Source organism: Argopecten irradians, chromosome 14 (assembly GCF_041381155.1).
Source record: "Argopecten irradians isolate NY chromosome 14, Ai_NY, whole genome shotgun sequence".
Classification (NCBI taxonomy): Eukaryota; Metazoa; Mollusca; class Bivalvia; order Pectinida; family Pectinidae; genus Argopecten; species Argopecten irradians.
The window spans coordinates 10073928-10098306 of NC_091147.1; the positions used below are offsets into that span (position 1 = coordinate 10073928).

A 24379-nucleotide genomic window follows, 5' to 3' on the forward strand; every position below is an offset into this window, starting at 1 on the left:
TCTAACTGTTCAGATTGACAGATACTCTGGACCATTACAAAAATAGAACAATTATAGTTGTCCACAATGGTTATATAAATATTTTTATCTGTACAATGATAACATGATTAAATTTGCTTAATAATGACACATTTTAAAAACAGATTTAGTGGTTAAGAACCATTACTTATCCCATGACTATGCATTTGTCATGTGATAACTCAATATCAGTTTGGTATCTGCGACACACGTTGGTCAATTCCTACCTCTCACAATATCAGTTGGGTATCAGCGACACACATTGGTCAGTTCCTACCTCTCTCAATATCAGTTGGGTATCAGCGACACACGTTGGTCAGTTCCTACCTCTCTTGATTACAAGTTTTTTTTTCCAACTTAGAACTACTTTTCATAGCAGATTTACCTTCTTCAAAGTATCAAACAACGGAATATTGACTCTGTTTAGGCACTATATTTTATGACGGAAAGATATCATGACGCAGTGTATGGAAGTAAGCTTCTCTGAATGTTGACGAGAAACCAATGATTATTACATTATAAATATGACCAATTAAAGTCGTGGGGTAAACAATTTCCCCAGCTCGACTGTAATTCATCAGGTTTATCAAAACTCTAGTTTGTTAATTTTCAAGTTTTGACATGGCACTCGCTATTTAAGGCTCGTGACTCTAAAATTTGAAAATTATAACTAACTCGAGTTCAATAAACATTATCTTATTAACACTGTTGCGAAACATCTATGTATATTATCCATTATCGTGCTAGACTACAATTGACATGAGGAAGAAGACCCAGCATTCTGAAAATCATTTCAGGTCAACATCAGAACTTCCGTCAGTCATCATCTGACCTATATTGATCATCAGTAACACATCCTCGATACTCCAGGGATTATATACCGTCAGTGATAGTAACTCCTGGCGTATCGTGGATGTCAGTTACTTTGAGTCCATGTTTAGATTTTAGTACTAAACTGATTTAGAACAAATTAGTAAAATGATGAATTTAGAGCAGGTCAGTACAATGATGAATTTCCAACTATAGCTGTATCGTGGACTTGCAAAATATTAAAAACCGACAGAAACTGAACATGATAAATTATTTTGAAATTTTATCGTAATACTAGTTATCATTTTCAACTGCATTGTAATTAAGAATTTATTGACCACTCAGCGGTCACAGTAAAAGTGGTCTTAATATTCTGAGGTTGACCAGATTATATCATAAAAGTAGTTCTGTAAATTACAACTATAACATTTCTTTTCAGTAAATGAGAAATGAATACACATATGGACTTATCACTCCAGAATTTTACATGGTGTTTATAACTGGAGCCCATTTTTAGTTTAAGTCATTGCAAAATCATTATATTTCATAAGGGTTTATTTTTGGTGTCTTTCGTTAGGTCATAGCCTATAGCTGATCAGATTTAGTTTAATTCTCTAGTTTTACTTGGAACAACATGTGTCATCGGTGGGGAACATATATATAGTATAAACAGGAAATGATGTTGAGAATTTATACTATACGAGTCACACCTCTAGGAGTTTTCACCGTATTCAACCCAATAAACGCCCAGTGCGCTTAAAAATTGAAGCAACTCAGGGGGTGCTTAATAGAAACAAATTTGGACTAACCTTTCACAAAATTATTCTACAAAGTAAGCCATAAACCAATTTGCAGAAGAAATTGGTAAGACAAGTTTTCATATTTTCAGTCTGTATTTAATCCAAAGTAAGTGAAATTGTAACCTAAAAAAGGGGAGGGGCGCTTATAGGGATGGGGCGCTTATTGAGTCGAACACGGTACTTAAACCTAACATTACACTCTCTATTTACTATCATACCGCAGAATCTAAAAATATACAGACATTCACACAAACACATCATATACAGGGGAGGTCGTCCTTAAATCACCTTAGCTGTAGGACATATACAGACATTCACACAAACACATCATATACAGGGGAGGTCGTCCTTAAATCACCTTAGCTGTAGGACATATACAGACATTCACACTAACACATCATATACAAGGGAGGTCGTCCTTAAATCACCTTAGCTGTAGGACATATATATACACGTATACTAACCGATCATCCACATAGTCACTGTCAGTTACCTTTATCGGTTTTCATTCTATCACCACAATATTCTCACATACTATCTTATTTAATTTCATAGATCACATGTAACATTCGAAGTTTATCACATTTGATTACTCATATAAATACTCTCGTATCTCTCAAACATCACATCACATTTAATACACTATTCTCACATATTAAAAGGGACAATTCACTCAGGCTAATTCTTTTACATAACCAAGAAGCAAAATATGGCATAAATGTATCGTTCTTCATTTCTTATGAAACATATAGCCTAAAATATTGACAAATTTCACGTCATTGATTAGTATTTTTATGGATACTGATGTAATTACAAATTGTTGATCAGTACGATTAAGCAGGTACAATATGTACGCTGTACCCATATCCGAGCCAAAGTCACGCACGTTAAACAAATTAACTACATAACCACTGAGGAGGTGATAAATGTTTTTTTTTTTAGGTAAGGCAATTCACCTAATAAGGTAAACACTCTACTGTCAGAGCGATTTGAGCAGTTCTAGACAAAAGTTGCATTACTTTACGAGCAAGGGACAGGGTTCGGCATACAAGATGTTCGACCACAATGTGTAATGGCGGACAGCGAGCGAGTTTGAACATTTCACACGCATTTCACTACCATGGGCTTTTCTGGCATATCACAGTAAAGCCGACTGATCCAGTTTTTATTAGAGCTTGGTTTTTCCGATATATGTACACATTTTAATGTTTTCTTAGACTGAATTGTCCCTTTAAATACTTTCCATTTGTATTTATATATATCCAATTACGCGTATATTCATTTCTATATCTTATATTCTCATACTGCATTTTTCTTTCTAACATTCCCAAATGAACATTGTTTGAGAATATTATTCGGGATGGATCATTACCCAAACCTGAACACAAATATAATCATACATATATTGCTCTAAATTGCAGTTTTTATTTAAAATCCATATATATATATAAATAATTAAATGTTCCTCTTGTTTATATACAAATAATATAAAATTCTTTCATAAGTGGATATAAAGGATAGAGATATTCTACCCGAGGATCACAAAATGAAGTAAAATCCGAGGCTTGCCGAGAGTCTCACGCCATTTTGTGATCCCGAGGGTAGAATATCCTTATCCTTCATATCCACACACGAAAGAGTATTTTTCTCTCATACCTTGAAGTTTTATTGCAATTTTACTACTTTGATTTTCTGTCATTTTGAAATATATTCGGAAAAAAACCTGCAAGTCAATTTCGTGCTATTTTCAACGCAAATTCCGTTTTTTTGTATCTTTTGAAGTAAAGTCAGACTACTTTCTGAAAAAAAGTTAAATTGTACCGATCACATAGTAGCTTTGTTGACGCTGTGACGCCACGAGGCTTTATTGCATGGATATCGATGGAATACAGCCTCAAACGACATTAGTGTAATGCCCTTGACCAGCCAGTATTACAGGTGTAGGTATGAGAGAGAGAAAAAAAATGACATTAACATGAAAAAAAAAAATGATAACATTCACGAAACTAGCCTATTGGATAGAGTGAGGGTACTTAATTTCGCACAGTACGTAATTTCGCACACCTGACGATTTTTCGCGATCTTCCTTTAAATGCCAGAACGATTTGCTCTGTTGTTTATGTTGTGACTAAAGGAGGCCTCTCACTGTGATTTTGTCATATTTAGTTAAACTTTTCAGGATAAGTTTGTTTTGAAAAAAACGAAATCGAAACAATACGGCCTATCTCAGTAAAGAAATTTATAGAAAATAAACCACTTGACATAAAATAATTCTGGGTGATAAATAACTGATTCACGTACAATTATGTAGAGAAACTATCCTTTTTTAGAATATATCGAAACCCGTATGAAAAATCCATCAAATATAAGCGGAAAACAGATATTTTCTGCGGACACGCTATGACTTTCTTGACCTCGTTTACATTGTTTACTATGGGGAGCGGTCGTTTTTCGTAACGAAAATGGCGGCGAAATGTCACTTTTTCATTTAGAAATATAATTTGTGTTTTGATGTCATTTCAAGATTGGAACTGTACTTAATCTTCGTTTATGATGTTTGTTGGTCCATGAAATGTTTGAAAATAATTATTTTCTCCAAAAACAAGAAAGTTAGAGGGGTGTGCGAAATTACGTCCCCCAAACCCGTTCAACTACAGGTGAACCTCAAGTTAATAACAGCTCCCGTGCGCAGTGATACGTCTGCGCATATCCGGTTACATACTCGTGTGTTGTGAAGAACTTGTACATCTGCCGATGTAAGTCCAGCCTTTTTGGTTCGGAATGAAAGTATTTGAAATTCATTAAAATCAATGCCAAAAGTGTGCGAAATTACGTACCCCCACTCTATTCTGTGAGTATGTGAAGCAGTTTGTAGGATGGTCAATCATACACGTTATTACATTAAGTCCAGGACAAACGTCAACCTGTCTTCGAATCAAACCGTGCAATTTCGAGCATATTGCAGTAGAAATTGGTTTAAAAATCCGAGGATTTCCGAAACAAATGAGAGTAGTACATCATCTACAGCAGAGACAAGGTAGACTATTGATGTTCATTTCAGTGTTAAGTCGAATGTGAACATCTAATTTAAAGGCTTGATGACCACTGAACACGGGCCATAAGTCCTTATCACGATCTACACCCGTAAATGTATAGAGCTTCGAGTTTCTGATGATATCAAACACAGAAAATGTTCCGTTCACTCTGTTCACGAAAAATCCCAGCGTTAAGTATTTTTCTGTACCGGAAGTAATTTCACTGAGCGTTTGCCTATACCTTTCAGAACCTCCATTACTTTTAAAGAAGAGAACAACCCGTGTGTTTGACTTGTGAGCAATGACCGACCATGCTCCTTTTTCTTTACTAACATGATCCCTATTATTAATGACATCCTCTGTTGCCAGAGCAACCTCGAACACCACATTGGTTGCATCTAGTTTGTGTTTGATTCGGTAGTAGATTTGCGTTTCGAAGTAAATGACTTGTGTGTTTGTGATAACACTTGACCCTTGCACCCCTTCATAGTTTCTGTCGGTATTGGTCCCTTTGACGTAGTTGTTTGTGCTGAACTGACCCCCGTTATATACAGTCAGATTGTCCCTAGACATGTATCGGGTTCTGTGCAGTGTCCGTGGATCCATGAAAAACATAGGACCTAAACATAAAAAAACATTATTTATATCTTATACATGGGTTTGATTTAGTTCACAAGCCTTCTTACTAGCAAAACAATAACTCCAATCTGCACACAACTAAATATTTTCTTTGCATAACATTATCATCAAAGTTTGTTACGTCGATCCTGATTGGCGAATATATTATTCATAAAACAACCCTTCTCTGAGAGAAAAAAATATATGTCGTAACATTATGAATCAAGCCTTTAGCTACCATTCTATATTGAAATTAGCTCATAATATTTAAAATCAAAATAACACCTGTTTGAAGACTAAACAGAAAAAAATACTTACATTGTAGACCCTGTATTGTGCAATCGCCAGTCGAGGGGCAGCCAGTCGGTTTACCTGTGTAAAGCAAGAGGATGGGATAAACAATCAAACATATGGTGAAGGCAGGGTATGGAGACATCTCTAGCATGTCTGTGTAGGATAACACTGCTGGCTAGGTAAGGTAACGTGATTCATGGCCTTATTTTTATGAAAACAATTTTGTGTTTTATCAGATAAGAGTCCGAAATACTTTATATGTTATATTCTAACATCTATGTGTATTCAAGCAATTACAATGTACACTATGTGTTTTATCGGTCATGCCTAACTATGATGGATGTTTTATAAGCTTTAATCAACTGAAATATTTTAGTTAATCCGCTACATTCGTTACACATTTTATGTCATGAAATCAATTACATCGTACGTTTTATAGACAGTTATATTTGGACACCACCGAGCAAGATTTTATAAATACAGTTTTATCATGCATATTTTCTCATCTCCGATTTTCCATGGGTTACTATAACTCTCAATAGATATCCAGTTTTATAAGGCATAACAATATTGAAGACTCTGTATGCGACAACAGATGAAACATGTGGTTTAGCCCCTTGATGTACAATAAAAGAATCAAATAACAGGACACTGCTCGGCTTCAGGATGCCCTCTGTAATCGTCAAACTCTGCCAGATTCGTCAGGTCTTCCTGAAATAACGCTTTCGGGTTTACATTAAAATATTCTTGAAATATACCCCCCTCCCCCGGTGTATTGAGGATAATTTTAATAGTAATCTATCGTCTAACCTGGTGAAGGTATGGCAGCTTTCAAGGCGGTTAAGTCTGAGGATATCCGTCTGTTTTCCTCCTCGAGGCGTTCTATCCTTGCTTCTAGATCTTTTGTCAGGCTCAACACCACGGGCCTTATTCGCTCCAGAACGGCTTGCTCCACGAAGACATATTTCTTTTCTTCTCCAATAAGTTGCGAGTTTCCATTTTTACCCAGGAAAAACAAGATCAAAATGATCAGGACGGACGAAGTGCCATTCACAGCCATTGTCATCAGAGATGTCACGAAGGGTGATAATCACCCTCCTGTTATCCGTGAGCTAGTGGAAAAGCATGATGAACAGATTTCTCCGAATTACATCACTCTGTAAGTAATAAGTGTTCATACTATGACTGTCAAGTATAGAGGTTAGTTGACATGATGACTCACAATAAAACATCCGTCCTTGGCCACTTCATTTGTGATCGACTATTTAGTCGGAATATTATCTACACCCCAATCCTGTCTGTTTCCTCCATTATATATTCAATCAGTTAAAACAACGTTTTATCAAGTGTTCTAGTAAAAATAACGCCAAATATAGTATATCGTGTATGGAATGACAATGTGAATTTTAAAATGCGAATGGCAACCGAATTTATATCAAGGAAATTAGTACGCGATGTAAATAAGGTACTCTGTTTAAAGGTTTATCTAATATGTCAGTGGCGTAGGAAGATGAAACGTAATGGGGGGGGGGGGGGGGCAAAGGTCCTCAATATTTTGTAACCCCCCCCCCCCCCCCCCCGCCGCCGCACCTACAGAAGGAGATTAATTCAACTCCCAATCATATTTGCTTTATGTACATTTTCCATATATCCTTAAATTTAATCCTTGTACACATTTATCGACAGTGTGGTCGCTAAATGGAAATTAATAATTCGCAAATTTGCCAAATTACCAATCGAGCGCCGAAGGCGCGAGATTCTGGTGTTTGGGGTGTTCGGGGCCTCCTCCGGGAAAAAATATTAAGATTTAGAATAGCTTAAATGAGTTTTGGTGAATTTGGGAGCGCCCGAAAGCGCGATATTTTGGTGTTTGGGGGGTCCGGGGGTCTCCTGCTAGGGGAGAAAAAATTACGATTTAGAATGACTGAAATGAGTTTTGCGATGAAATGAGTTTTGCGATGCATTTTGATTTGGTGTAAGGGGGTCCGGGGGTCTCCCCCGGGAAAAAAATACGATTTGGAATGGCTGAGATGAGTTTTACGATGTATTTTAATGATTATAAAGCGTTCTTAACATGGTAATTTTTCGAATTTTTAAATCACATAACATTTGTTGTGTGAATGCAAAAATATTTTATTAAAACCAATCAAAGTGAATGGACACGAGCAATTTAACTCCTCTTTTTATCTGTTTACAATTTAATACCGATTTCCTTCCATTTACCCACTTTCGCTCCCCTATCCTTCTCTCTTCCCATTCTCTCTTTCTTTAAAATACTATCCCGTTATTTCACATTTTGTTGTACATGTTGCGTACACACAATGTCTTCTTATTATATATATTATGTTTTAAGGAGAGGTCCTAATGGGTTGTTATAGTTTGGTGAACATAAAAGGACCAAGCTACCTGCTCTCGTATGTTGTCGCACACAGAACCTTCATTGTTACTATGACATAGTTCAAGGCTACATATCTCAACTAATAGGTAGCAAACAAGAGAAGAACAGCCTGTCCCCCCTATATTTTTATTAAGTGGGGAGTCCCTGTTTTGAGCCATGCATGAAAAATTAAAAATCAAATATATTCTGAAATTGGTACATCCAATATGGAGGGTTTGATTTAAGCTTCAATTTTTTCAAAAATAAACATAACAAAAATGGGTTAGAGATTACAATTCTGGGTTCCTCCGGAAGTGCGTCTTGACCGGAAATGCTAGCTTTACTTGAAGAAAAATCCATAGCGCGGGTTTAGGCAAAAATATTGAAAAATCCACACGATCGACCTATGAAATAAATTAGCTTATTTTGCCATTGTGATGTAGTGCTCAATTTAAGGTAGGTCTTAAGAAACAAAATGAGTACAATTTTCTGCAATTTTGGGCTAAAAATCATGATATTTTGCAATTTTTCAGGTAGTTTTTTGTTGTTACCATGGTATTCACATGCATGAATAAGCGCAGAATATGGCCAAATCTGTATCAAAATATCAAATTGTAATTGCAAAAGTTGTGCTGATTAATTATATATATACTTTTGTACAGGTATTTTTTACAGTTAAATGACTATATCTATATTTCTAAGGCATGCGCCTTATTTTCATAGATTGTCCAAATCTACTGTTTTCTGCTACCATAACGGATAACGCAATGCATTGAAATGACGAATTGGCCAAGTTTGAAATAAAGCAATGTTTAAAATTCACACGAAACGGAATTAGTTATTTATTTTCGTTCTAGAAGTTGCATAACCGTAATCTATTTAATGCATGTTGAAATTACCAGATATTATAATTCAAGCTCATTACACATATAAAATGTGGAGAATATGTTTTAAGACCTACTTTCCGGTAAGACAATCCGAAAATTTTATTTTTAAAATGTCTGACACGAATGCATTCTTTTTAAATTCCATATAATATATATTCAGAGGTGATTCGGATGTATGCACCACATGTCTCTGACGAAATAAAAAGGATCCATAATTTATCTACTAACACTCTGTTCAGGATAACGCCACTTGAGCACACATATGGCCTTCCTGAAAGTAACGCAGTTTCCGTAGATTTTTCTTAATCTTTCCTAAATACAAGGATGTGCATCAATCTAAAAGTGAGGTTGCCTGAGCACATTACTTCGATTAGAAATATATATCCTTTATTAGACTGCGGACCTACAACAGGTGTTGGCCACCTCCTTAATTTACTCTTTAAAATGCCACCAGATATACATTCAATCATTCTACTGCTCCTTGCACTGGCCCAACTCATCACAAATGGAGATTCACAACTATTTGGCGAAGAAAAGAAATATGTCTTCGTTGAGCAAGCCGTACTGGAACGAATACGGCCTGTTATATTTGAAATGGTAAAGACATTGGAAACAAGAGTGGAGCGCCTTGAACAGGACACCAGGATGTTGTTACCAGAATTAATTGCCATGGAAACTAGCCATTCCACAGGTTTGTTATTGAATAGACTATTCATTACCGTATAGTTGGGATTTTCGAGAACATTTTATCTGCGAGCATACTCTATGAATGCAACGATGGTGGTAGTAACCTCTGGGTGTCGAGCACGGTCCGCGAAATAATGAATAGTTTTAAATTAAATCAATTGTTGTATTTATCCTCGTGGCGCCTCAGTTTCGTGTTTTCATGTCTAGTTACATTTTCGCATCAATTTAATTGCACGATTTCTATACTTACCCGCGAACTTTAGTCGGTTTACAGTATACTCGTGATGCCCGATTGCAAAATTATAATTGGTCAAATTGATATTTTCTCGATTTCGAAAACAAAATCGTGGATTGTATGACCCGCGTATCAAATCTAATGGTATACGGTATTAATAATCTAATATTTTAGCATAATACTGCTGTCAATCAAATATTGCCTACATATTTGTCATTCACAGTACGTACATTTGTATCTCTCTAGCTTTAAAGTGCATCAAAATGCATATATATAGATGCATTTGTGGCAAAGTAACACGTTAGTATATCTATATATAGTTTGTGATGTGGATGTGGCGCAGTGGTAGAAGGCGCAGCTATGTTTGGCTAGGCGATTGGGTGCCGTAGATCGTGAGTTCGAGGCCTGGATAGGGCACGAGTCAATAAATTGTCATGCTTTGTTAAACTGTGTTTCTTTGATATTTATTATATATACTTTGATAAAAGTTGTAGTTTCTTACGAGGATGGCCTATATATATTATCCGGAGTAGATCAGATATACCTTAATGATATGTGAATTCTACCAAACATCATTCTGATCGACCAGAGTTACCTATGACATTAGATATCAGATGGAAGTTCGTGATACCTTAAGGAGTGGGACAATTGGTTCACCAGTATAAAGTGACCGGGTGGGGTGTTCGGTGTTTTAAGTGACCGAGTGGGGTGTTCGGTGTCTTAAGTGACCGGGTGGAGTGTTCGGTGTCTTAAGTGACCGGGTGGAGTGTTCGGTGTCTTAAGTGACCGGGTAGGTGTTCGGTGTGTCTTAAGTGACCGGGTGGAGTGTTCGGTGTCATAAGTGACCGGGTGGGGTGTTCGGTGTCTTAAGTGACCGGATGGAGTGTTCGGTGTCCTAAGTGACCGGTGGAGTGTTCGGTGTCTTAAGTGACCGGGTGGAGTGTTCGGTGTCTTAAGTGACCGGGTGGGGTGTTCGGTGTCTTAAGTGACCGGGTGGGGTGTTCGGTGTCTTAAGTGACTGGGTGGGGTGTTCGGTGTCTTAAGTGACCGGGTGGGGTGTTCAGTGTCTTAAGTGACCGGGTGGAGTGTTCGGTGTCTTAAGTGACCGGGTGGGGTGTTCGGTGTCTTAAGTGACCGGGTGGAGTGTTCGGTGTCTTAAGTGACCGGGTGGAGTGTTAGGTAACTTAAGTGACTGGGTGGGGTGTTCGGTGTCTTAAGTGACTGGGTGGGGTGTTCGGTGTCTTAAGTGACCGGGTGGGGTGTTCAGTGTCTTAAGTGACCGGGTGGGGTGTTCGGTGTCTTAAGTGACCGGGTGGAGTGTTCGGTGTCTTAAGTGACCGGGTGGGGTGTTCGGTGTCTTAAGTGACCGGGTGGGGTGTTCGGTGTCTTAAGTGACCGGGTGGGGTGTTCGGTGTCTTAAGTGACCGGGTGGGGTGTTCGGTGTCTTAAGTGACCGGGTGGAGTGTTCGGTGTCTTAAGTGACCGGGTGGAGTGTTCGGTGTCTTAAGTGACCGGGTGGGGTGTTCGGTGTCTTAAGTGACCGGGTGGAGTGTTAGGTGTCTTAAGTGACTGGGTGGGGTGTTCGGTGTCTTAAGTGACCGGGTGGGGTGTTCGGTGTCTTAAGTGACCGGGTGGAGTGTTAGGTAACTTAAGTGACTGGGTGGGGTGTTCGGTGTCTTAAGTGACTGGGTGGGGTGTTCGGTGTCTTAAGTGACCGGGTGGGGTGTTCAGTGTCTTAAGTGACCGGGTGGGGGTGTTCGGTGTCTTAAGTGACCGGTGGGTGGGGTGTAAGTGTTACTTAAGTGACCGGGTGGGGTGTTCGGTGTCTTAAGTGACGGGTGGGGTGTTCGGTGTCTTAAGTGACCGGGTGGGGGTGTTCAGTGTCTTAAGTGACCGGGTGGGGTGTTCGGTGTCTTAAGTGACTGGGTGGGGTGTTCGGTGTCTTAAGTGACCGGGTGGGGTGTTCGGTGTCTTAAGTGACCGGGTGGGGTGTTCGGTGTCTTAAGTGACCGGGTGGGGTGTTCAGTGTCTTAAGTGACCGGGGTGGAGTGTTAGGTGTCTTAAGTGACCGGGTGGGGTGTTCGGTGTCTTAAGTGACCGGGTGGAGTGTTCGGTGTCTTAAGTGACCGGGTGGGGTGTTTGGTGTCTTAAGTGACGGGCGTGTCTTAAGTACCGGTGGGTGTTCGGTGTCTTAAGTGACCGGGTGGAGTGTTCGGTGTCTTAAGTGACCGGGTGGAGTGTTAGGTGTCTTAAGTGACCGGGTGGGGTGTTCGGTGACTTAAGTGACCGGGTGGGGTGTCGGTGTCTTAAGTGACCGGTGGGGGTGTTCGGTGTCTTAAGTGACTGGGTGGGGTGTTCGGTGTCTTAAGTGACCGGGTGGGGTGTTCGGTGTCTTAAGTGACCGGGTGGGGTGTTCGGTGTCTTAAGTGACCGGGTGGGGTGTTCGGTGTCTTAAGTGACCGGGTGGGGTGTTCGGTGTCTTAAGTGACCGGGTGGGGTGTTCGGTGTCTTAAGTGACCGGGTGGGGTGTTCGGTGTCTTAAGTGACGGGTGGGGTGTTCGGTGTCTTAAGTGACCGGGTGGGGTGTTCGGTGTCTTAAGTGACCGGGTGGGGTGTTCGGTGTCTTAAGTGACCGGGTGGGGTGTTCGGTGTCTTAAGTGACCGGGTGGGGTGTTCGGTGTCTTAAGTGACCGGGTGGGGTGTTCGGTGTCTTAAGTGACCGGGTGGGGTGTTGGTGTCTTAAGTGACCGGGTGGGGTGTTGGGTGTCTTAAGTGACGGGTGGAGTGTTCGGTGTCTTAAGTGACCGGGTGGGGTGTTCGGTGTCTTAAGTGACCGGGTGGGGTGTTCGGTGTCTTAAGTGACCGGGTGGGGTGTTCGGTGTCTTAAGTGACCGGGTGGGGTGTTCGGTGTCTTAAGTGACTGGGTGGGGTGTTCGGTGTCTTAAGTGACCGGGTGGGGTGTTCAGTGTCTTAAGTAACCGGGTGGAGTGTTAGGTGTCTTAAGTGACTGGGTGGGGTGTTCGGTGTCTTAAGTGACCGGGTGGAGTGTTCGGTGTCTTAAGTGACCGGTGGGGGTGTTTGGTGTCTTAAGTGACCGGGTGTGGGTGTTCAGTGTCGTTCTTAAGTGACCGGGTGGAGTGTTCGGTGTCTTAAGTGACCGGGTGGAGTGTTAGGTAACTTAAGTGACCGGGTGGGGTGTTCGGTGACTTAAGTGACCGGGTGGAGTGTAAGGTAACTTAAGTGACTGGGTGGGGTGTTCGGTGTCTTAAGTGACTGGGTGGGGTGTTCGGTGTCTTAAGTGACCGGGTGGGGTGTTCAGTGTCTTAAGTGACCGGGTGGGGTGTTCGGTGTCTTAAGTGACGGGTGGGGTGTTCGGTGTCTTAAGTGACGGTGTGGGTGTTCGGTGTCTTAAGTGACCGGGTGGGGTGTTCGGTGTCTTAAGTGACCGGGTGGGGTGTTCGGTGTCTTAAGTGACCGGGTGGGGTGTTCGGTGTCTTAAGTGACCGGGTGGGGTGTTCGGTGTCTTAAGTGACCGGGTGGGGTGTTCGGTGTCTTAAGTGACCGGGTGGGGTGTTCGGTGTCTAAGTGACCGGGTGGGGTGTTCGGTGTCTTAAGTGACCGGGTGGGGTGTTCGGTGTCTTAAGTGACCGGGTGGGGTGTTCGGTGTCTTAAGTGACCGGGTGGGGTGTTGGGTGTCTTAAGTGACTGGGTGGAGTGTTCGGTGTCTTAAGTGACTGGGTGGGGTGTTCGGTGTCTTAAGTGACTGGGTGGGGTGTTCGGTGTCTTAAGTGACCGGGTGGGGTGTTCGGTGTCTTAAGTGACTGGGTGGAGTGTTCGGTGTCTTAAGTGACCGGGTGGGTGTTAGGTGTCTTAAGTGACCGGGTGGGGTGTTCGGTGTCTTAAGTGACTGGGTGGGGTGTTCGGTGTCTTAAGTGACTGGGTAAGTGACCGGGTGGGGTGTTCGGTGTCTTAAGTGACCGGGTGGGGTGTTCGGTGTCTTAAGTGACTGGGTGGGGTGTTCGGTGTCTTAAGTGACCGGGTGGGGTGTTCGGTGTCTTAAGTGACCGGGTGGGGTGTTCGGTGTCTTAAGTGACTGGGTGGGGTGTTCGGTGTCTTAAGTGACCGGGTGGGGTGTTCGGTGTCTTAAGTGACCGGGTGGGGTGTTCGGTGTCTTAAGTGACCGGGTGGGGTGTTCGGTGTCTTAAGTGACCGGGTGGGGTGTTCGGTGTCTTAAGTGACCGGGTGGAGTGTTAGGTGTCTTAAGTGACCGGGTGGGGTGTTCGGTGTCTTAAGTGACCGGGTGGGGTGTTCGGTGTCTTAAGTGACTGGGTGGGGTGTTCGGTGTCTTAAGTGACTGGGTGGGGTGTTCGGTGTCTAAAGTGACCGGATGGAGTGTTCGGTGTCTTAAGTGACCGGTTGGGGTGTTCGGTGTCTTTTGTGGCAGATTTCAGTGCGATAGCACCATAAAAATGACAACAGTTCCACTGTTACAAGGAAACTCAACACGAATACCGCAGTCTCCCAACACAAATAGACATTGACACACCGCGCCACACTCCTTAGATGAACCCGATTGTTAGTAGAACGTTTAACGCTTAATAAACCAAAACTAAAAATTTCATTGTTTTTCTTTCATTTATACAGACGAGAGGAATGCTTGTCCCTCCTCTAGCGGGTGTACGATTACAGAACTCCAATGTAAGCTGATGATTCAACATTCAGATCAATACAAAATTTCATTTAAAATATCCTTGGTTCATATTTTAATTAGAACAATCCAGATAGTTTAGACGAATCCTTCATGAATGGTATTTTAGCATCTCTAAAATGAAAAATAATGCTTATCTGATTACGACGAAATATAATGGAATACAATATACATGGTTATATGAATGTTCATGGAATAAATGTATTCTACGAAGGCTCTGGAAACATAATCTTTTTCCTGCTGGCGATGATTACATCATGTAGATACTAAGTAATTGATTTGTGTTTAGGCCCTCGGTTTTACCTGGATCCATCAACCCTACATGGAAGTCGGTATATGTCCACAGACAATCGCAATCTGTTTAATGGTGAATATGATGATACAGAAAACCTGGTGAAAGGAACGGTTACCACCCAGAGTTATCAAGGGGCCCGGGGTTCTAGGCTTATCACCAATTCGCAAATCCTTTACTTTGAGGCGGAAATCTTCTACCGAATAAAACAGGATTTAACAGCAACAAATCTGGTCTTTGAGGTTGCATTTGCAACAGAAGGTGCAATTGGAAAAAGTTTCTATACAGGTCGGCAAAACGAAACCTGGTCAGTAAATGCTCATAATTTTCATAGCACACCAGGTGTTACTCTCTTCTTTAAAAGTAATGGAGGCAAAGTCATGCACAGCGAAAAACTCAGTGCTGCAACTTCCGGTACACAGAAAAATCTGACTCTTGGGTTTTTCGTCTATAGAGTGAACAGGGTCATCACCGTGTTTGATATCAACAGGAACAGAAAGGTATACACATTTACAGACGTTGACCCTGATCAGAATCTCTGGCCTGTGTTCGGTGTTTATCAACCTGGCAAGTTGGACACTCGAATTCGACTTAATACTCAGAAGGACATAAATAGTGTACCTTGTATCTGTCGTCGATGCTGATATATCGACATCAAGGATGAACAACTCTACAAAAGTGGAATTTTCATGTTTTAAGCATTACGCTTTTCTTCTATTTATCTGAGGAAAGGATTTAAGCAGACAGGTAATGCTATATAAATAGAAGTCTGTCAGTTGAACAACTGGATGAAAACTAAAGATCCATAGCAATGCACATCAAATGGCTTGACTATAATTATGCTTGAGTTTTAGAATCATTGAAGCTCCCTTTCAAGATGTCCTTGGTAGATCTTTATAGGGATTGAATGTATTTTTCTAATTTTCATAGCGGCTACGCGCTCCTCGGAAGTTATGTAGATAGCTTCTGCTATTCATAGCCGCTATGAAAATTAGAAAAATACATTCAATCCATATATTTACATTAGAATAATTTATGAAAATAAAAATTATTGAAAGGTTTTTATATTATATTTAAAATTATGACACCCATATACGACGAGAAACAAGATTAATGGAACAGCTGGATGACGACGTCGTTCCACAACGTCGCGTTTTCAAACTTCCGCCTTCCGGTCGACTTTTTTTGCAAATGACAAACGATAAAAAAGAAATATATTTAAAATAAGATTTGATTGACTTATTACAGTAAACCTTAGTTAATTCTATATCAAGAAATAATACATTAGATATTATACATTAAAATATTGCGGGGGACTATTTTTTATTGATATGAAACTGGCGCATTGTTTGAAATCAGCTGATCGATGCACGTTGTATTCATAGTGTATTCATAGTGTTTTCATAGGCAGATGTTTGTTTTCGTCAGTTGGTTGATTCATATAGTGACGGAACACTCAAAATGTAAATATATAGTTTTATTGTAAGTTTAATAGCTGCTATTAGTTATGCCAACTAAGGTAAACGTAAAATCAACAAAAGAAAATTGTTTAAAAACGCAGGTTTTAGTGTGATGATAATACCTAAAATTAAATTGTAAAAATTTATCTGTTTTCATATGTGTGCAATAGTGAATAATGTGTGTCAAATGTGTCTTCTATGTTTCTATAGTGACATATGTGTTTATATCAAAATAATATAAATCAAATTTTAATAAATGAAGTTGAAGGCATAACAAAATCACTTTGGATAAAAGTACTTGTTTTATAAACACCAACAGAAGTGGCACAGTACAAAAAAGAAGAGAAGAAAGAATATTAGGAGGGGTCCCGCCTTTAATATAGAAAAATACAATTATCAAAATAGAAATATTTATGTAAATATGTAGCTTTCATCATTAGAATACGGAAAACTAAAGAATAGGATACTTTACACTCATCTGTACTATGTTTGGTTCCATATTATACAATGTTAACATCAATAATGGTAGCTACAAGTTGTATGACTGTCCCGATTTTCTCATAAGTAACATAAGGTGAAAAAACGTTTGGTTTTAAGTCTGTACTTCTGTTTAGAAAAATCGGGGCCAGCGCACGATTTGTGTGATGCACTACTGCCACGCTTGAAAAAAAATGAATTTGCACGTTAATGATAATTAAACTGTATACACAATATTAATGATGTACCTTTACTTTATCGCGTACAAATTGCTTACGTATTTAGTGCCACCCATGTTTATTGTCTCATCACACCAACAGTGTACGCGTGTTTGTAATTAACATCAATTAGAGTGCATTAGAGAAGAAAACGATCTACCCATACATGATTTTATTTTCATTGCGAGCAAAACAAAAAGTAAAAAAAAAAACCGATTTATTGTAAAGTAAACAATTGCAACAGACTGTATTAAATAAAATATCACATTGCATAAGACTTTTTTTAATGAAAATACAGATATGAAAGGAAACATGTAAGTGACCATGTGTGACCACAAATTTGTTTACAAAACACATTTTCGAAACACTTAACAAAACAATACACGAAATTTGAAAATTAACTAGGCTAAAGTCTTGCATACAATTTGTTATGAAGTGATCAATCATACATAAAAAGAGTCAATGTTATACACTTCTATCGTATAATCATGCGTATAAGTCCGTCAGGTATGATATGATACTGTCATCTCAGATAAACATGGACTAAAACACATGTCCTTCAGCTGATTTCGTTATTATGCCGTTGATAAATGGCGAAAAAGGAATTTCACTTGCGTTGACAGGAATGAATATATGTGCACGTACAAGAGTACCTGTATACTATATTTGCATAATATTATAAAATGATAAATAGACGCCCTTTCACTAGGAATTCTTCAATATCATTCTGACGAATTCTGAAACAAACAAACAAAAAAATAATTATGAGTTATATCTGACTTTATAATCGATATTTTTACTTTTATAACCCATAAAGTTAAGCTTTATAATAGATGATTTTATTTTTATAGTCGATAACTTTACCTTTATAGTCGATAACTATACATTCATAGTCGATAACTTTACCTCTATGGTCGATAACTTTACCTTTATAGTCGATAATTTTACCTTTATAGCCGATAACTTTCTATGGTCAATGACTTTACCTTAAGAGTAGATAATTTTACCTCTATGGTCAATGACTTTACCTTTATAATCGATAACTTTACCTCTTTGGTCGATGACTTTACCTTTATAATCGATAACTTTACCTTTATAGCCGATAACTTTACCTCTATGGTCAATGACTTTACCTTTATAATCGATAACTTTACCTTTTTAGTCGATGACTTTACCTTTATAATCGATAACTTTACCTTTATAATCGATAACTTTACCTTTTTAGTCGATGACTTTACCTTTATAATCGATAACTTTACCTTTACTATGTCGATAACTTTACCTTTATGGTCGATAACTTTACCTTTATGTCGATAACTTGACCTCTATGGTCGATAACGTGACCTCTATGGTCGATAACATGACCTCTATGGTCGATAACTTGACCTCTATGTCGATAACCTGACCTCTATGGTCGATAACTTTACCTTTATAGTCGATAACTTTACCTTTATAGTCGATAACTTTACCTTTATAGTCGATAACTTTACCTTTATAGTCGATAACTTTACCTTTATAGTCGATAACTTTACCTTTATAGTCGATAACTTTACCTTTATAGTCGATAACTTTACCTTTATAGTCGATAACTTTACCTTTATAGTCGATCATCCCGTCTCCGTTTCTATCCGCTTCACCAATCATTTCGTTGACCTCGTCATCAGTCATCGTCTGTCCTAAACTTGTCATTACGCTCCTCAGTTCATCTGCCGTGATGAATCCATCGCCATTTTTATCGAACACAGCGAAGGACTGTTGCATTTCATACTCATAAGTTGAAGAGTTCTGGTTTCTGTTGACCATCATGGTAAGGAATTCTGGGAATTCTATCGTTCCATTACCTATACAAGAATATTCGTTTTAGATTTCTAAAGCTATCAGGTGTCATAAGCATTAAGCAACGTAGCACACATTTACAGTGGTCACATGTTTCGTGAAAATAGACCCCTGATTGAATAGTAAATTAAAATTATAATTAAAGTGAGTTAACTCCCCTTATTGTATTGTTCACTTCACAAATCAGTTAATAGTCAGATGAAGATTCAAAATTATCGTTTAAAGTTTTCAGAAATAAAACAATTTCAAAAGCAATACGAAACATAAAAGGAAATGAAACTTCACAAGACCCGATTAAAAATAATCAAAATATAAATTTATCCCACCAAATTTGCTTAAAGATATAATGCAACTCTTCATGAAGTATTTCTAAGGAAATTAATAATAGAGAAACTACCATCGGCATCGATGAGTTTGATCATGTCAGTGAGTTCTTTCTCTGTAGGGGTCTGTCCTAGAGCTTTCACTACTGTCCCCAATTCTTTTGAAGAAATAGTTCCATCGCCATCCTTGTCAATCAGGTTAAACGCTTCTCGGTATTCTGAAACAGAAGGAACCCAAAATACATATCTCCTTTATTGCTACATAGTCAGTGACACACGACCATTCATACATGGTTAGTCTATGTTACTATGTAAAACATGGTAACAAACCATTCCTTGGGGATATAATTAAGACAAACTTTATGTTTACATTCATGTTATTTTTGGAGATTCGTTTTTTGTTTACATATCGTTTATGTAGGCTTCAGGGCTGTTTTGTTTGTATTACAAAGTGGACCGTCCAGATGATTGATTGATTTGTGGAAATTTTGTATATAACAAATGTTAATGTTCACAGCGTTGTCTCTTAGGTCCGTATAATTTACGCGATCGGATTCAATTAAACAAAAATAGAAGCCTTTTTCAGCAAGTCATCGGTGCCTGTAGCTATTTTGCCATATCATTGCTGTATACTGATGTCACCATACGGGTTCCCACTCCGTCAAAGTTAATAAAAACCATTCCAGCTTGTTAGCAGTCACTGTATATAAGGCGGGGTTACATACAAATGTTCTATGATGTACAAGGGGAAATCACTTCAACAAATGATTGTTAATAAGATGTAAATTTGGTATATCCACTCTTCTTCCTCTCTCTTTATCTATCTATATATTTCTTATCTCTTTATCCATCTATCTCTTTCTTGTGTCTTTATCTATCTATCTCTTTCTTGTCTCTTTATCTATCTATCTCTTTCTTGTCTCTTTATCTATCTATCTCTTTCTTGTCTCTTTATCTATCTTTCTCTTTCTTGTCTCTTTATCTATCTATCTCTTTCTTGTCTCTTTATCTATCTATCTCTTTCTTGTCTCTTTATCTATCTATCTCTTTCTTGTCTCTTTATCTATCTTTCTCTTTTTTGTCTCTTTATCTATCTTTCTCTTTCTTGTGTCTTTATCCATCTATCTCTTTCTTGTCTCTTTATCTATATATCACTTTCTTGTCTCTTTATCTATCTTTCTCTTTCTTGTGTCTTTATCTACTCTCTCTTTCTTGTGTCTTTATCTATCTATCTCTTTCTTGTCTCTTTATCTATCTTTCTCTTTCTTGTCTCTTTATCTATCTTTCTCTTTTTTGTCTCTTTATCTATCTATCTCTTTCTTGTGTCTTTATCCATCTATCTCTTTCTTGTGTCTTTATCTATATATCTCTTTCTTGTCTCTTTATCTATCTTTCTCTTTCTTGTCTCTTTATCTATATATCTCTTTCTTGCCTTTTTATCTATCCATCTCTTTTTGTCTCTTTATCATCTATCTCTTTCTTGTCTCTTTATCCATCTATCTCTTTCTTGTCTCTTTATCTATCTTTCTCTTTCTTGTCTCTTTTTCTATCCATCTCTTTCTTGTCTCTTTATCTCTCTATTTCTTTCTTGTCTCTTTATCTCTCTATCTCTTTCTTGTCTCTTTATCCATCTATCTCTGTCTTGTCTCTTTATCCATCTATCTCTGTCTTGTCTCTTTTCTATCTATCTCTTTCTTGTCTCTTTATCTTTCTTTCTCTTTTTTGTCTCTTTATCTTTCTTTCTCTTTCTTGTCTCTTTATCTATCTTTCTCTTTCTTGTCTCTTTTTCTATCCATCTCTTTCTTGTCTCTTTATCTATCTATCTCTTTCTTGTCTCTTTATCTCTCTATTTCTTTCTTGTCTCTTTATCCATCTATCTCTTTCTTGTTTCTTTATCCATCTATCTCTGTCTTGTCTCTTTATCTATCTATCTCTTTCTTGTCTCTTTATCTTTCTTTCTCTTTTTTGTCTCTTTATCTTTCTTTCTCTTTCTTGTCTCTTTATCTATCTATCTCTTTCTTGTCTCTTTATCTATCTTTCTCTTTCTTGTCTCTTTATCTATCTTTCTCTTTCTTGTCTCTTTATCTATCTATCTCTTTCTTGTCTCTTTATCTATCTTTCTCTTTCTTGTGTCTTTATCCATCTTTCTCTTTCTTGTCTCTTTATCTATCTTTCTCTTTCTTGTCTCTTTATCTATCTTTCTCTTTCTTGTCTCTTTATCCATCTATCTCTTTCTTGTGTCTTTATCTATCTATCTCTTTCTTGTCTCTTTATCTATCTATCTCTTTCTTGTCTCTTTATCTATCTTTCTCTTTCTTGTCTCTTTATCTATATATCTCTTTTTTGTCTCTTTATCTATCTTTCTCTTTCTTGTGTCTTTATCTATCTACCTATTTCTTGTCTCTTTATCTATCTTTCTCTTTCTTGTCTCTTTCTCTTTCTTGTCTCTTTATCTCTCTATCTCTTTCTTGTGTCTTTATCTATCAATTTCTTTCTTGTCTCTTTATCTATCTATCTCTTTCTTTCTTCTCTTATCTGTTTCTCTTTAAGAAAACTAAGTATGGTATAATATTTAAAGTATAAAGCTACCTTATGGTGTATACAGAATATCATATGTGTTGTAAATTTTAATGGAAAAGGTGCCCGATCATGTTGTTTATATGGCAATAAAATATGTTTAAACTAAACATCGTCAAGTATTGAACGTCCAGCAATATATATGCCAGTAAAAGCTGTTTAACGATAGTACATATACTATTTCCTTTATCCTCTAGGACATACGGAAGACGCTTATTACATTGTATCCGCACACACTATATATATATAGTTGAGATGCGTGGCCCATATCTTAATATTTTATCTTCCTTCTAATAATTTACTTTTATAAATATATCAGTCAGTGTGTTTTACAAAATTATCCTGAAATAACCGTTGTTTCTCATTAAAATTTCCCTTTAAAGACAATAGGTAAATACAAATGTAAATTTTGTAACCATGTTATACTTAGTGAAATAGATATAAATGGAATTTTGTATCCATGTTATACTTAGTGAAATAGATACAAATGGAATTTTATAACCATGTTATACTTAGTGAAATAGATACAAATGGAATTTTGTAACCATGTTATACTTAGTGAAATAGATACAAATGGAATTTTGTAACCATGTTTTACAAGGCGAAATAAATACAAATGTAATTTTGTTACCATGTTATATTAAGCGAAATAAATGCAAATGTGATCATTTTGTAATCATGGTATACATAGGGAAATAAATACAAATGTAATTTTGTTATCATGTTATACATAGTGAAATAAATGCAAATGTAATTTTGTAATCATGTTATACATAGTTCAATAATTACAAATGTAATTTTGTAACCATGTTATACATAACGAAATAAATACAAAATTAATTTTGTAACAATGTTATACATAGGGAAATAAATACAAATGTAATTTTGTAACCATGTTTTACATAGGGAAATAAATACAAATGTAATTTTGTAACCATTTTTTACATAGGGAAATAAATACAAATGGAATTTTGTATCCATGTTATACTTAGTGAAATAGATACAAATGGAATTTTGTAACCATGTTATACTTAGTGAAATAGATACAAATGGAATTTTGTAACCATGTTATACTTAGTGAAATAGATTCAAATGGAATTTTGTAACCATGTTTTACAAGGCGAAATAAATACAAATGTAATTTTGTTACCATGTTATATTAAGCGAAATAAATGCAAATGTGATCATTTTGTAATCATGGTATACATAGGGAAATAAATACAAATGTAATTTTGTTATCATGTTATACATAGTGAAATAAATGCAAATGTAATTTTGTAATCATGTTATACATAGTTCAATAATTACAAATGTAATTTTGTAACCATGTTGTACATAACGAAATAAATACAAAATGTAATTTTGTAACAATGTTATACATAGGGAAATAAATACAAATGTAATTTTGTAACCATGTTTTACATAGGGAAATAAATACAAATGTAATTTTGTAACCATTTTTTACATAGGGAAATAAATACAAATGTAATTTTGTTACCATGTTATACAAAGCGTAATAAATACAAATGTAATTTTGTAACTATGTGTACATAACGAAATAAATACAAAATTAATTTTGTAACAATGTTATACATAGGGAAATAAATACAAACGTAATTTTGTAACCATGTTTTACATAGGGAAATAAATACAAATGTAATTTTGTAACCATGTTTTACATAGGGAAATAAATAAAAATGTAATTTTTAAACCACGTTATAATAGTGAAATATAGGTGAACATGTATGACTGATCATGTATGTGTGCCATTGACTTTGTATGCGTGTAACACCTTCAGAAGGAGGAGAAAAAAAGTAGAAAATTGACTCTTATGTCTAATAGCTAAAAAGTGAGATTATACACACATTCGTTCTGTTTTATCACTGTTAGTTTCACTAAAAAACATACAAAAGGAACGAGTATGACTTCCACACTTTTGTAAACGGACACACGCAGTGTAATAGCCTATACACTTTATTTTTTTTTATTACGATACGTTAATAATTAATATAATTTGATCCTATTTTACCTGATATTTGTTCTTCTGAAAGTCTGTCAACCTGTAATAAAACAAACAATATTGTTCAGTATAACATCATACTATATGTAAACACCTATAAATCGGACCGAATACGGCAAAGGCGTTTCCCTTTTACCGGCGTATATCAAAATAGCATACAGGATGTATACACACATGCTCTAGTTAGAGGGCCGTGATTAACTACATCTACAAGGAAATACTTATATATAGGTCACGTAGATAAACAGATTATCCTTTATCAACTGATTAGAATCACATACAATCCAAACATTATAAAAATGCTATGTAACTCACCATGATGTCCTCCTATACAAAATCTCACCGGGCTATGTTGTTCCTATAACGCCTACACGAAGACCATCAAGCACTAGCCTAACATCCAGTTTAGAGGAGTAATTGAAGCGAAGTCGTGTTGTTAACATATGTGTCACATCTAACATATATATACACACGGTGGGGAGATAGCTCTGTCACCACAGGTAGATAACTCTAAATGTTTGTTTAGTGTGGGCGTGGGTGTGAGCCTGTACAATGTAACATCATGTCCACATCTTCAGGTGTAGGTAAGGATATCAGATAAAGTATTCTGATAATCTTAGAATTTTGTCTACAACTACAAAAGTAGTTAAGCATCAAATAGTGTATTCTGATAACACTTTAAAATCTTGTCGACAATTACAAAAGAA

General features: G+C 37.2%; 3 protein-coding genes across 4 annotated transcripts; 1 reads left to right on the top strand and 2 right to left on the bottom strand.

The window, feature by feature from the left end:
• LOC138307441 (uncharacterized) lies at positions 1-6641 on the bottom strand. 2 transcript variants are annotated; one of them, XM_069248197.1, is made up of 4 exons: positions 6386-6641; positions 5600-5653; positions 4634-5283; positions 1-4592 (listed from the first exon to the last, which is right to left on the bottom strand). In XM_069248197.1, exons 1-3 carry the CDS (start codon positions 6639-6641, stop codon positions 4646-4648), a joined length of 948 nt encoding a protein of 315 aa, XP_069104298.1. In that variant the 3' UTR covers positions 1-4592; positions 4634-4645. The 2 variants fall into 2 exon arrangements, with proteins under 2 accessions (XP_069104298.1, XP_069104297.1); XM_069248196.1 differs by having other exon boundaries at positions 1-5283.
• Positions 6599-17384, top strand: LOC138307440 (uncharacterized). Its single transcript, XM_069248195.1, has 4 exons — positions 6599-6734; positions 9294-9530; positions 14406-14459; positions 14759-17384. The coding sequence occupies exons 1-4, from the start codon at positions 6701-6703 to the stop codon at positions 15403-15405; spliced, it is 972 nt and encodes a 323-aa protein (XP_069104296.1). The 5' UTR covers positions 6599-6700; the 3' UTR covers positions 15406-17384.
• On the bottom strand, positions 17133-24310 carry LOC138307443 (uncharacterized). Its single transcript, XM_069248201.1, has 5 exons — positions 23988-24310; positions 23682-23712; positions 19150-19293; positions 18512-18757; positions 17133-17653 (listed from the first exon to the last, which is right to left on the bottom strand). Exons 1-5 carry the CDS (start codon positions 23988-23990, stop codon positions 17622-17624), a joined length of 456 nt encoding a protein of 151 aa, XP_069104302.1. The 5' UTR covers positions 23991-24310; the 3' UTR covers positions 17133-17621.
• Between the last annotated feature and the right edge of the window lie 69 nt (positions 24311-24379).